We start from the raw sequence: 14839 nt of genomic DNA, 5'->3' as shown, positions 1-14839 counted from the left end.
TTTATTTATTTTTATTACTTTTGCCTAACTTTTACATTACATTATATATATATATACATATATATGTCCAAATTATATAAGTTAACGTAATGCAAGTACCTCATCGTTTGATATATACCTTTTCTAGGTATATATCTTACAATTTAACACTAGTATATTTGGATTATATATATATACATATATATATATACAGGGTGTACCAGGAGGTGAAAGGATAGGTCATTTTAAGCAAAAAAGTTCACATAAACATGTGCCCTATCCCGAATGGTTTCCGAGATAGAGCTACTTTAATGTACATTTGTTTTGAAATTGGCGCACAATATTTTCCTTCCCTCCCATCAGACTGCGCCATTTGATTGTCAGTTGCCAGTTCCAATTGTAGAAGTATTTGCTAAAAATACTGCACATTTTTACTAATGCAGAATATATAGATATGCTATATGTTTACAGCTTCTGCGATGGTAGTGCCCCCTGCTGCTATTGAAGAATATCGTTGGCGCTTTCCTACACATTGAATTCTAGATCGTAGAGTGTTTTCCAAAGTTTTCGACACATTGCATTGTGTGCAAGTGGTATGCTTCCCACTGCTCATGGTTCAGCATAGTCCTACAATTAGCACATGAAGACTTTCTGCACGTCTGTGTTTCACGAACACGTGCATGGCGAACACTACATGAAGAGAGGTTGAACCCATTTCACCCACAGTGTGTGCAAAATCTTCATATAGGGGACTGTGCCATGCATCTTGAATTTTGTCATTGGTTAAATGCCAATCGTGAAGCTTCCATCAATACTATTTACTGACGAAGCCACGTTTACTTGGAATGGAATCAACAACACATGTAACACTCATCGATGGTTGCACAAGAATCCACATAGTACAGTGGAAACAAATTTCTAAGTTCGTTTCTCAATCAATGTGTGGTGCGGTATGATCGATAACCCGTTGATAGGTCACGTTATTTTAGAACATCGAATGACAGGACAATTACTTTCAATTTTTGCAAAACACATTAGGTGAACAACTAGAAGACATTCCCTTGTCCACACAGTGTGCTATGTACTTTCAGCATGACAGGGCCCCTTCCCATTCTACCAGACATGTTTAGACAACATCTAAACCGAATTTTCCTTAATCGGTGGATTGGTCATGCCATTAACTGGCCACCAAGGTCTCCAGACCTAACTCCATTAGATTTTTGTTTATGGGGTTGGATGAAGAGTGAAGTGTACAGAAGAAAGGTGGATACAAAAGATGATCTGCTAGCTCGCATAATGGACGCTGTTGCCCATATAAAGGAATGTGAAGATAAACTTAGACAAGCAACACGACATGTTCTAATGAAAGTAGAAAAGTGCATTGAAATTGATGGTGGCATTTTTGAAAATTAATTATAAACTGTTCCAAATTTGTCACTTGAAAAATAAATATTCAAATACCTCTATCTCGGAAACCATTCAGGATAGGGCACATGTTTATATGAACTTTTTTGCTTAAAATGACCCATCCTCTCACCACCTGGGATATTGACCTTTTCTCCTGGGACACCCTACATATACATATATATATATATATATATATATATATATATATATATATACAGTAAACCCTCGCTATTCGCGGGGGTTACGTTCCTGAGAAATGTCGCGAATACCGAAAACGCGAATACTGAGTTATGGCTCCCATAGTAATAAAGAGGTTCCGTTCCAAAGTATGAAATATATAAGAAAAACTAGTCTAAAATTTTGTCTATGTATGTATTATATGTACCTTCATAATATGACTATGTACATAGACAGTACATAGTGAAATGCAAGCATATGGCATCGAAATGAAAATAAGAAACAATTTAATATTAAATGTAATATGCCTTTGCTAGCAAAAAAACTTATCACGCCAGTGCTATCACCAGTTTCGCTCAAGTGTTAATAAAGGAGTTTTGCCTTTTCACGAATGATGAGTGAACTTAACGGAATTTTATTTTGAGTTCGGTCTTCTATCCACAGGTTTAAAGCTTTTTCCATTTTTTCTAATTTAACATCACGAGTTACAGAGCAAATTTTTGAAGCAATTATCACGTTTTCACGGCCACTACGGCGGATTTTTCCTTCCGATTTTTTGATTGATCGTACCGTTGACTCATTAATTTTATAATGTTTTGCCACTGAGGAGACACTTTCACCATTAGAAATTTTATCTAATAACTCAATTTTATTCGCTAATGTCATCACCTTCTTTGATATTTTCACATTTCTCTTGTTATTTGTAGCCATATTTTTGTAGGAGTTAGAAAGAACTTGTCCACAATAAAGTCACTTTCTTCCGTTAACACAGTCGAAAAAGTCCGTTTTACACTGCAAAACGGTAGATTTATCATTTTTGTAAGCATATCAATTTATAAATTTATTCAATTTATAAGCATATAAATTAAAAGCAAACGACGAAACCTTCCATGACAAGCGCATAACACATACTGAACAAGGATTAGCGAGAAACATCCACGCTCGCTATTTTGTCACTCCTCTTCCCCCCACCCACCGAGCGCTGTTTTGACCGGGAAAGATAATTTTAGCCACGCCCATGTTTTTTATGGCGGAAAATATTCACGGCGCTTTAAAATTCACATTTTTTTAGGTTTCATTTTATATTAAATCGGTGATCGCGAATACGCGAATACAGATACCGCGAATAGCGGGGGTTTACTGTATATATATTATTTCTGACGTAATTATTTCCATTTGCTACTACTGAGCATTATTGTGTGAACAGCAATGTTAACTGTAACTGACATTCCAATGTTGAAATTTTGGATCTCACACAATTCTCGTTATCACTCCCTGTTGGAAGCACTCCATATAGCTGTGGAATGTTCCAACAATAATTGCAATCATGGAACCCGCACACCCTCTATTTTGGAAGAGGTTATTTTACAGCATGATGACAGATGGCGAGCTTATAAGATGGCAAATGTACATTGTCCTACTTCTGCAGAGTCTGACAGCTGATATTTTATTGCCCCAATCCATCTCTCTCTCTCTCTCTCTCTCTCTCTCTCTCTCTCAAAACCATTCATGATCTGCATCTGTCTATTGTAGTACATGTGTATATTTCACTCTGATATCTGTCCACATTTTATAGTAGAAAAATGTCCTGAGGAAATTAATTTAGCTGCTGTGTTTATCCTTTTATACAAACTGCACCCCTTCATAAACTCAGAACCATTCTAATGATCTAATAAATTTATTTAGATAGTATACAAGGTCAAAGTGATGCTTGAATAGCAGCTAAGGATTCCCATACAACAGGAACCAATCAGTCTTGAAATTTAGGATTGAGATTCATAAAAATTCTTTACAGATTGACTAGAGAGATAAATAGAACTTTAATATATGTAATATTACGTGAACATAAAAAATCAAATTTTTAAAACTGTATTAATAATTTGCAATTAAAACTGGATACGTATAATGAGAAATAAAGAAGACAAAACCCCAAAATCATAATACATAAAATACCATATGTAACTTTCAGCTGCAAATGTTATCTTTTTCAGATAAAAGCTCTTAAGAAAGCACCACAAAATCTTAGTGCAGCTGCATCTGTTTTAAGTATGAAATACTTAAAACAGATGCAGTCTACTGCAAAAAGCAGCATACAATCTACTGCTAAAAGCAACATACTATGTTTTATGTATGGTATTTCAGTTTTTTCATTTTATTTCTTTTTATATGAAGTGGATAGTTTTTTGGTGATGTTGTACAAAGCTTGCTTCATGCATCATTGTTTTTATTTGTAAATTATTGTATATTTATGTTTTGTATTTTTATATTCACATTATATTAAATTTTACACTCTACTTTTTGAATTCAAGTGACCACTTATTATTATTAGGCTTATTATGGTATTTCAGCAGTTTTATACATTTGCTTTCTTTCCCCTTCTTAATATATATATATATATATATATATATATATATATATATACAGTCGATTCCGGTTAATTGGGACACATCGGGACAGATCACTTTGGCCCAATTAAGCGGCTGCCCCAATTAAGCGAAATTTTAATGAGCTGAAAAGCACATTCTAACGGAGGCAAAAAAGGTATGAATAAAATAAAGGGAATGTGGTATTTAAAGAAAGCACACTGTATTTAAGTTATATTGGTACAAACATTTATTTAAAAATAACTAAAGCTAAAAGCAAACAAAATGTACGTATGTACATGTGTAAAATGAAGATACAGTACAGAATAATGTCCGTGTCAGGCAAAGGTTACACATTACTTAAGGGTTCTTACTTTGAAAAAATTATGAAGTGTACCCTGACGTGTCCTCTTTATGGACTGCAATTGAACAAAGTCGGCGCAGGTATCTAATGCTGATAAAGGACTGTCTTCATTGCCTTCCTGCATGAAATAACATCTCAATTTAGCGATACATTTCCTGGCATCCTGGTTAGTCACTCGCTTAGGTATATCATCGTCATCATTTTCTTGGTCTTTTGGTGTCTCTGAGTGTTTTGCCGCAATTTGTTCAATAATCGTTTCCTCATAATCTTCATTTTCATCGTGGCATTGAAGGTTATCGTCAATCGTTAAAAATTCTTCACAATTTTGGACCTGTTGCAGTTCCAAAGCCAGTTCATTTTCTGTACAGCTTATCGCGTCTGAATCACAATTAGTCGCGAAACCACATTTAGCAAAACAATTCCGAATTGTTTTACTGGTTATTACTCGCCAACTATTGGCGATAAATTGTACAGCTTTTAACATCGAAACTTTTGCACTAACCTCTATTGATTTCGAAGATGATGTCAGCAGATTTTCCTCAATTGCTTCAAGGATGTGATTAACCAGCTTTCCGCGATAATAGGTCTTCAAATTTTTTATAATTCCCGCGTCCATAAGCTGTATCAGGGATGTGGTGTTAGGGGGTAAAAATTCCAGTTCAATATTTTTTAAACCAGCTACATTAGAGTGTGCAGTGCAGTTGTCCAATATCAACAGAATTTTTCTGGACTTCCGTTGCAGTTCCGCGTCCCAGTTCATTAGCCATTGCGTAAAAATATATGTGGTCATCCACACCTTCTTATTGGCATAATACGAAACTGGCAAACTGCTTATTGTAAGCCCCTTGAAACAACGAGGTTTGGCACTTTTACCAATAACCAAAAGTTTGAGTTTATCATTTCCTGACATGTTTGAGCAGCACAACACTGTTACACGATCCATTGCTTTCTTTGAACCAGACAGTGTTATGTGTTGATAGCTGAGGGAACCATCCGGCGTAGCACAATAATATAGACCTGTTTCATCGGCATTGTAAATGTCATCCGCACTAAATTTTTTAAGCAACTCTGACAGTTTTTCACATTTCCATTGCTCAGCACTCGTAGCATCAGCACTGTCGTTCTCGCAATGTGCTTTTTTGTAACTAATGTCATGTCTACACTTCCATCGAGACAACCAACCATCCGTCGCTTTAAAATTTACGTGACCTAGCTTTTTGGCCAACTCTTCTGACTTGTGTTTTAGCATAGGGCCGCTTACACGCACTCCTCGTTTAGATACAGTGGAAAACCATTGATTCAAAGCATCTTCGACGTCTGGATCTTTGCCTTCCCTCTTTCGCTTATGAGATGTTTTCTTTAAATCCACGCTCAATGTCCACTCCTCTCTAAGTTTTTCTTGTTGCTGTAGCAGTCGTGAAATCGTAGATTTTGACACCTTTATTATCTCCGCTAGCTGACGATGGCAGGAGGTTGACTTTTTATCTTGTCAAGAATAGCGATTTTTTCTGAAAGTGACAAATCTTTACGTGGCATCTTGGCAGGGGTCTTAAATGTATTGAAAAAAAGGGGAGGGGGAAACCAAAATCAGTGCACTGTTTGGTACAGTTTTTAATCTATTCTTCAGCAAAATTTCTTCAGAATCCGATTACCACAACACAGAACAAACGTAAAACAGCCACTGTACAGCACGACTTCGCAATAACTGATTCCGCTGCTGCCCACATGACCTCTTTGTTACGAACCATCTAAATTAGTTTATTGTTCAATAAAAAAAATTCTGTTTATACTCCGGCACGACAACCAAGTCAGTAGAGTTTACAATAAATTGCCAATTATCGTATTTAGTAGTCACGGGCTTGAACCCCGGTCCACTCAAAGAACGCGTGCGATGCACTCTCGCTCCTGACCACTGGGCTACGTCAGGCCTAATAAACTATATTTAGATGTTTGTGCGCGCCATCGAAATATAGTTTATTGTTCAATCAAGACCTTCACTGCCCCAATTAAGCGGCGAGTTGGCCCAAATAAGCGGAACAAATTCAGACTAAATATTTGTTTTGTTTCTGTTCTTCACAATTTGCCCCAAATAAGCGGCTGCCCCGATTAACCGGTGGCCCAATTAACCGGAATGCACTGTATATATATATTCGCTTGTATTTTTGTGTGTTGCTACTATTACTGCTGAAATATTACTAATGGCACTTTTATGATTTTCTAGCAAATCAGGCTTTTCCCTAAAACTACTGACAAACTTCATTAGAATAAATTATTTTACAAGAAAAACAAATATTAAAGAACTTACCAAATAGTATGAGTTTGGGCCCAAATATTTGTATAACTTAATGGACTTTCTGAATCTGTGTCTGTATCATGACCATCTGAGCCTTGTCCTTCCAAACAGCTATACTGTCGAATTGCTTGATACACTGTCATATTATAAGGCAATACTTGATCACCTATTAGAAATTGCAATTTATGCCGTCCTTGTCCCTGATTTATCATCATGGCTGCCTGTTACAAAGAGACGAGGTATTTAAACTTTAACATTTTTTATTATTATTCCATTATGTTTGAAATAATTATAATCCAAATTATCAGAAACGAATTAATAACTTTCAAATTGACATCACTTTATTTATTTTTTATGATGATCTCAAACATGAGGTATTAACCTATTACACTCTAGTACTATTTATGGATCGAAGAGAAGATCTGAACCAAATTTCCACAGCTTGCAATTTTAAGGACACACATGAAAAAACATTGCTTCTGAAAAAACAAAAGTAGACAGGATAAGTGAGGAGAAGGAAAAGTTAGTTCTGGTAGTTTTTAGTTCAACTGCGAATAGACGATGACTACTTATGGCACATGTTTAAGAAATTTGGGTCATAATTCCACATATTGAGTATAAAGTTATACAACACAAAAGGGACATGTTTGCATGTATCAACACAGTCACTGAGAAAAGAGAAAGAGGGATTCAGAAATTGTGTTTTTAGGCTTGTGTACCTTTATTTCTTTTAATTCTATATTTTGATTGATTTTAATTTTTCTCTCAGTCTTTAATATATTGGTGTATACTTTAGCATTAGTAAAGGCACATGATGCAAGAAAGCAAGTTTATATAGCATCTGCCAAAAAAAAAAAAAAAAAACCCTTCTCATTTCATCCATCCATTCGCTCCTAATGTTTGTCTAGTTCTGCCTTGAATCTATTTAAGCTATCAACTTCTAAAACGACGACAGATGGAAGTTTGTTCCAGCAATCACCCACCTGCTGGCTAAAGGCAAACTTCCACAAATTTTCCCTACAACAGTCTTTCCTCTATTTGAATTTATGTCCTATCAGTTGATTATTCTGAGCAAGAGGAAGAATCCCATCAGCATTAAGAATCAAACCATTCAAGGCTTTATACACTTCAATCAGATCACCTCGCAGGTGTCTAGGCTCCCGACACTGTAATTTGCAAAAGATGAGCCTTTCTTCATAAGAGCAACCCATTCTTCCATTCGCCAATCTTGTTGCCTTTCTCTATACAGTAAACCCCCGCTATTCGCGTGGGTTACGTTCCTGAGAAATTCCACGAATACTGAAAACGCGAATACTGAGTTATGGCGCCCATAGTAATAAAAGGGTTCCGTTCCAAAGTATGAAATATATAACAAAAATTAGTCTAAAATTTTGTCTGTACGTATTATGAGTATTTACCTACATAATATGACTATGTACATAGACAAACGTAGAGAGTACATAGAAAAATACAAGCATAAGGCATAGAAATGAAAATAAGAAACAATTTATTAAATGTAATACTGTACATATTTATTAGACATTTTAAAGAAACCTTTCAAGAACATAGGTTGCTGGGCGAAAAATAACTCATAATCGAAGTTTGTTTCTTCATTTTTTTATTGAGCTCCTTTTGAATTTCCCCGTAAGGCAAGAGTAATTGTTCTAGGTCTCGTTTAAACTTGATGCTTCTTTCCAAATTAGGATCCGTTTCCACCACCTTTTCTGAAAGTTGTATAGAGAGGCTAAAGATTTCCTTTAATGACTTACTATTTAACTCTGGTCTAACGTCGAGATCTTCCTCCTCAGGATCATTTTGGTTTTCATTTGACCTTGTTACTAATTCATCCAACTCTTCTATTGTAATTTCATCTGCATGAGTCTCAATAAGTTCGTGAATGTCTGTTGCATCGATGTTTTCAAAGCCCCCGCCTTCTATTCCCTGTGCAATTTCTACAATATCGGCAACCAGTTTATTGACATTAGGGATTGTTTTAGCAACAACCACTTCTGGCCACAATTTTTGCCAACACGCGTTAATTGTAGATGCACTTATCTCATCAACTGATGTCTTGATGTTGATCAGGCAATCTGCAATGTTATAATTTTTCCAACTTTGGCTTACAGTTAACTCTGACTCCCTTTCCATTTTTTCAATTAAGCCAGTAAAAGTTCTCCTAACATAGTAGGACTTAAACGCAGAAATCACACCTTGGTCTAGCGGTTGTAAAAGTGATGTGGTGTTGGGTGGCAAAAACACAATTTCAACGTTTGGGTGGTCAAATTCTAGACTGCTTGAATGTCCTGGCACGTTATCAATAAGAAGCAGACTTTGAAAGGCAGAGATTTTGAAGCTAAGTAACTTTCCACCTCTTGCACAAAGCTATCATTAAACCACTCTCTAAAAAGTGTAGTTGTTACCCAGGCTTTTTTATTGGATTTCCAATAAACTGGAAGATGACCTTTATTCTTTTCCTTCAAAGCACGTGGATTCTGCGATTTATACACAAGCATCGGTTTGATCATGTGTCCACTAGCGTTTGCACAAAACAAAAGAGTAAGCCTATCTTTGGAAGCTTTGAATCCAGGAGCAGATTTTTCATTTTGTGTTAAGTATGTTCTGGCTGGCATTCTCTTCCAAAACAACCCAGCTTTGTCTGCATTGAACACCTGTTCGCAAACATATCCTTTGTCCGTAATTAATTTTTTTAGTTCAGTCGGGAAACTTTCTGCAGCCACGAAATCCGCTGATGCAGACTCGCCTACCAGTTTCACATTATGAAGGCCATATCGATTTTTAAATCTTTCAAACCAGCCTTTGCTGGCTAAAAAACTTATCCCGCCAGTGCTATCACCAGTTTCACTAAAGTGTTGATAAAGGTGTTTTGCCTTTTCATGAATGATAGGTGAACTTAACGGAATTTTATTTTGAGTTTGGTCTTCTATCCACAGATTTAAAGCCTTTTCCATTTTTTCTAATTTCACATCACGAGTTACAGAGCAAATTTTTGATGCAATTAGCGCGTTTTCACGGACGCTACGGCGGATTTTTTCTTCCGATTTCTTGATTGATCGTACCCATGACTCATTGATTTTATAATGTTTTACCACTGAGGAGACACTTTCACCATTACAAATTTTATCTAACAATTCAGTTTTATTCGCGGCCATATTTTTGTAGGATTAGAAAAGAACTTGTCCACAATAAAGTCACTTTCTTTTAACTTTAACACGCTCGAAAAAGTCTGTTTACATCAACACACTGCAAAATGGTAGATTTTTCACTTTTGTAAACGTATCAATTAAAAGCAAGAGATGAAACCTTCTATGACAAGCGCATTACACATACTGAACAAGGATTAGCTTGAAACATCTGCGCACGCAATTTTGTCACCCCCACCCATTGAGCGCAGGACACTTCCTTTTTACACCTTTTAAGTTATTTTTACTCATTTTTAGAGAATAAAGCACAATTACAAAATGAGGAGGCACACTTGATACACATAAAGCTGTGAGCGTGTAGTAACTGAATAAACGACACCATAACGGCAGAGACAACTCTTAACACCTCACTAGCTGACTTTTACATTTCTGGGGGTTACTACCATAAAACAATAAAAACAATTTCCAGTTGTGTTCCTGCTAGTGGAATCTGTTATACACTGGTAGTGAACTCTATATAATTGCATTTGCGATAATACCGATAGCTGGAATTGTGTTGGTTTTTAAGTTATTATGGTGAAATGTGTTTCCCCTTCACTGCTATAAAAAAATAAATACATTTTCACAATCTTCTCTTCATTCCTATCGTGTTGCGTTCAGTTGGGTTGATTCCGTGTTCAACTGCCATTTCTTGTACACACAAAGGCAAATCGTGCATATGCGAATTCAGTTCGTGTTATATAAGATATCGTTCCCCTATTTATAAATCGTGTAAGATCGAATTCGTGTAGTGTAAACACGTGTTATAAGACGACTGACTGTACTACGCTGTGGCTTAGGCAAAATGATTTTAGCCACACCCATGTTTTTTTCATGGCGGAAAATGTACAAAGCGCTTTAAAATTCACATTTTTTTAGGTTTAAATCAGCGATCGTGAATACAGATACTGCAAATAGCAGGGATTTACTGTACTTGTTCCAGCAGCTTTACATGCTTCTTAAAATGAGATCACTAGACCTGTATACAGTACTCAAGGTGTGGCCTGACCACTGCCTTATACAAAGGGATAATCACCTCCTTATCCCTGCTAGAAAAATTCCTGTACAGTCAGTCCTCGTATAACACGTGTTTATATTACACAAATTCGATCATACACGATTTATAAATAGGGTTGGGTTTGCGTTTTATTGGCGCATCAGCAACTAAGGCTATAATGCACCAAATACCGGTCATATTATAAAAAGTTAAAACATTCAGTGACCTAAGTAGTTAGGCCACCATGTCCAGATATATAATAACAGGTATATAAAAAATAAACCAACAAAGAGATAACAATAACAAATTTTAAATACAATTAAAAACTTTTATTGATTTAGAATAGTTAAAAACAGCAGACACGTTGTCATTGTCAGATAAAATCTGACTGAGTGTATAAGGTTCAGTCAGATGATTAAAAGCGGTAAAACGGGTGCTGCTAAAATCTGGACAGTCAATTAAAAGGTGTCTAATCGTTAATAAAATTGTGCCACAGGACACACACATAGGAGGGTCATCAGCCCTCAGCAGAAATGAATGAGTTAAATGACTGTGTCCTATGCGGGTCCGGGCAAGAACAACTTCCTTACGATTCCTGCGCAGACTAGACTGCCACGGTTCAATTACAGGCTTTATATGATATAATTTATTCGCAGTCTGTCTATTCCACGAATCCTGCCATTGGGAGTGTATCTTCTCGTGTATTATTTGCCTGTAGTCTGTATAGGGGACTGACAGGCAGCAGTTATTATTGGGAATTGCTGATTGGATTCCCAGCCACATTGAATCCCAATGTGGCTGGGAATCCAGCAGAAGCGGATATCATATTCACGTCCACAGAGGAAGTGAATCTTCTGCTGAATACTAGACAGAACTGGATGAGGATTATATCTCACAGATATTAAAGCCTGTAACATGTTAAGAGAGTCGGAATATAAAATGAACCGTTGGTATTGGCATTTACTAATGTGATCCAAGGCTAACTCAATTGCGTGCAGCTCTGCAGTAAATATGCTACATTCAGAGGGAATCTGCTCGATGTGGTGCTGTCTGTAAAGACAGCAGCAGATCCCATGTATGATTCTGACTTTGAACCGTCTGTGTAAACTGGCGCGAAGTCAGAAAGTTCAGCTCGGTGTGCTGAATAAAGCTGCAGGTAGACGGATGATGGAGCGTCCGACTTTCCCCAGTTCCGAAGGGACAAATCACATTTCGGGACATGAGCATGCCAGGGTGGAAGGGGTTGCTTAGGTGTTTGGGCAACCTTGTCTACCTTGATATTAAGTTCTTTGAGTAGCTCTTGGAGACAAATATCAAAAGGACGATTGGCAGTCTTACGGGTATTGTACAAATTTTCCCATCGTGGCTGAAAAACGAATGGCCACATAGGATGGTCTAGCAGGGATTCCAGTTTTCAACTGCTTACATCGAAGCGATAACGGTGGTTCGTTTGCTTCGACGTATAAGCTCTGGACAGGAGATGTGCGATATGCTCCAGTAGCGATATGGAGAGCCTGATGATGGACAGGATCCAGCCATCAAAGGGCACTGTCTCTGGCTGAGGAATATACCTGGGACCCATAATCTAATTTGGATCGCACAAGTGCACGGTAAAGCCGTAGAGGGGTGCATCGATCTGCTCCCCAAGATGTAGAGGAGAGCGAGTGGAGAATATTAAGCCCTCGTGTGCACTTTGTGCGGAGTTGACGGATGTGATCCAGAAATGTCAGTTTTTTATCAAATATGAGTCCCAAGAATTTTGTGTCCCCTGCTACTGGAATAGCATTTTGTCCGAGCCTTAATTCAGGTTCAGGATGAAGATTACGCTTACGACAAAGGTGTACTCAAACGGTTTTCTCCGGTGAGAACCTGAAGCCATTAGTAAGTGCCCAGGAATTGAGGCGATCAATGGCTTTTTGCAGTTGTCTTTCAATAACCCTCATGTTGCCTGACTGACAAAAAATGCTAAAGTCATCAACATAGAGGGCACTGTTTACAGTTTGAAGAAGTTGTTCTGTGAAAGAATTTATTTTGATGGCGAAAAGCGTGACACTTAATACTGATCCTTGTGGTACTCTCTCCTCTTGGCTGAAGGAACGAGAGAGTGAGGATCCCACACGAACTTGGAAAGATCGATTGGCTAAAAAGTTTTGAATAAAAAAGGGGAGATGCCCTCTAAGGCCTAGGCTATGTAAATCTTTTAAAATGCCAAATCTCCAAGTTGTGTCATACGCTTTCTCCATGTCAAAGAACACTGACACCAAGTGTTCGCGTTTTAGGAAAGCATCCCGGATGGATGTTTCCAGTCTAATAAGATGGTCCAAAGTGGACCGGTTCCTTCGGAAGCCGCACTGGATGTTGGAGAGAAGGTCATTTGATTCTAAATACCATATTAAACGAGAATTAACCATTCTCTCCAGGATTTTTGCACAGACAGCTAGTCAGAGCAATAGGACGATAATTGGTAGTGAATTTCGGATCCTTTCCTGGCTTAACAAAGGCAAGAACGATTGCCTTGCGCCAGGAATCCGGAAATTGCCCTTCAATAAAGATTCTGTTATATAGAAAGAGCAGATAATCCATAGATTTTGGTGAAAGATGTTTAATCATTTCATAATGTATGCCATCTGGTCCAACAGCACTTGCTCTGGAAAGAGCGAGGGCTCTTTTCAGTTCCTGCATAATAAATGCCCTGCTGTAGGGTTAGATGCTCTTAGTCTTAAAATTAAGTGCTTCTTTTTCTAGTTTACGTTTCAGGACCAGGAACTCTGGATAATATGAAGATGTTGCAGAGATGTTAGAGAATGTTTCCCCAAGAGCATTGGATATTGCAGTTGGATCTGCAATAATACATCCATTATAATCTAGGATTGAAGAAGGGTGGGATGTATATTTTCCCTTCATTTTCCGGATTTTATCCCAGACTACCTTAGAGTTGGTAGACTGGTTAATAGATGATGTAAAATGGATCCACGATTCCTTTTGACTCTGACGACGGATATAGCGTGCTTTGGCTCGTGCACGTTTGAAGGCTATAAGGTTGTTCGTGGTAGGATATCGGCGAAATATTCCCCACACTTTGTTTTGAGCCTTTTTTGTTGTGCATTGTGAATTCCACCAAAGTATTGGGAAATGGTGGAAACCGGGCAGATGTTTTTGGAACAGCATTCGCAGCTGCTTGGACGATACTTTCTGTGATGTACGTTACTGCATCATTGATAGGCTCCAGACTAACTGTACTTAGGTCAAAATTTGCCTGATGTTGGAAGGCAGACCAGTCAGCCTAATCAATCTTCTACCATTGTAACCTAAAAGGAAGACAAGGTCTCGCACTATATAGCGAGGTTATCACAGGGAAGTGATCACTTCAACGGAAGGGGGCGAGTCATAGAGCGTATGCTAAATGACAATGATCTTTCCCTTCTAAATACTGGAACAAATACCTTCATCCACATTCCTACCCATACTTTTTCTACCATTGATCTCTCTATCTGCTCCCCTTCTCTACTCCCTTCACTCACTTGGGAAGTGGAGGAGAATCCATACGGTAGAATCCTACCCCACAGGGTATTATGTCCATTAAAATCCACAAGAAGTAAGAAAGGGGGAGGCAACTGTGTTACAAGATCATCAAGGTCTTTCTGGGAGATGTCAGTCCCCCGTGGCAAATAAATTGAGCAGATCGTTAGTAAAAATCCAACTGCAAGGCGAATTGCAACAGCCTCAATGCTAGTTGTAATTAGCAAGGGCTGAACTGGGATCTGGTTGTCCACAAGGATAGCCACTCCTCCATGAGCAGGACCATCCGCAATTCTGTCCTTACGAAAAAGTGTTATATTATGTATGGTGGGGTTATCATTTGCCTTTAGATAAGTCTCCTGCAAACAAAAGCAAATTGGTTCGTGCTTTTGCAGGAGGGCCTTGATGTCATCAGTATTACGCCGGAATCCACGACAATTCCATTGTAGGAATTTAGCCATTATTTTGGCTTGGTGGGTCCATCAGGCGGCTTCCGAGGTGCTGAGGGCTTACCTTTTTCAGTTCTGGCTTTATCCTTCC

The 14839-nt window shown here is 37.8% G+C and overlaps 1 protein-coding gene across 3 annotated transcripts in view; it reads right to left on the bottom strand.

Annotated features, from left to right (window-relative positions):
* ctrip (E3 ubiquitin-protein ligase ctrip) overlaps nucleotides 1-14839 on the bottom strand; it is an 894611-nt gene that overhangs the window by 227773 nt on the left and 651999 nt on the right. For all 3 annotated transcript variants that reach the window (XM_090377644.1, XM_090377653.1, XM_090377662.1), the window contains one exon: nucleotides 6596-6804. In XM_090377644.1, coding sequence (XP_090233770.1) covers nucleotides 6596-6804 — 209 coding nt within the window. The remainder of the gene's footprint in view (nucleotides 1-6595; nucleotides 6805-14839) is intronic.

The sequence above is a fragment of the Mastigoproctus giganteus genome, chromosome 1 (genome assembly GCF_048544385.1).
Source record: "Mastigoproctus giganteus isolate SK-2022 chromosome 1, ASM4854438v1, whole genome shotgun sequence".
Taxonomy (NCBI): Eukaryota; Metazoa; Arthropoda; class Arachnida; order Uropygi; family Thelyphonidae; genus Mastigoproctus; species Mastigoproctus giganteus.
The sequence above is the reverse complement of the archived record's forward strand: the minus strand, read 5'-3'. Positions and strand labels throughout refer to the sequence as shown.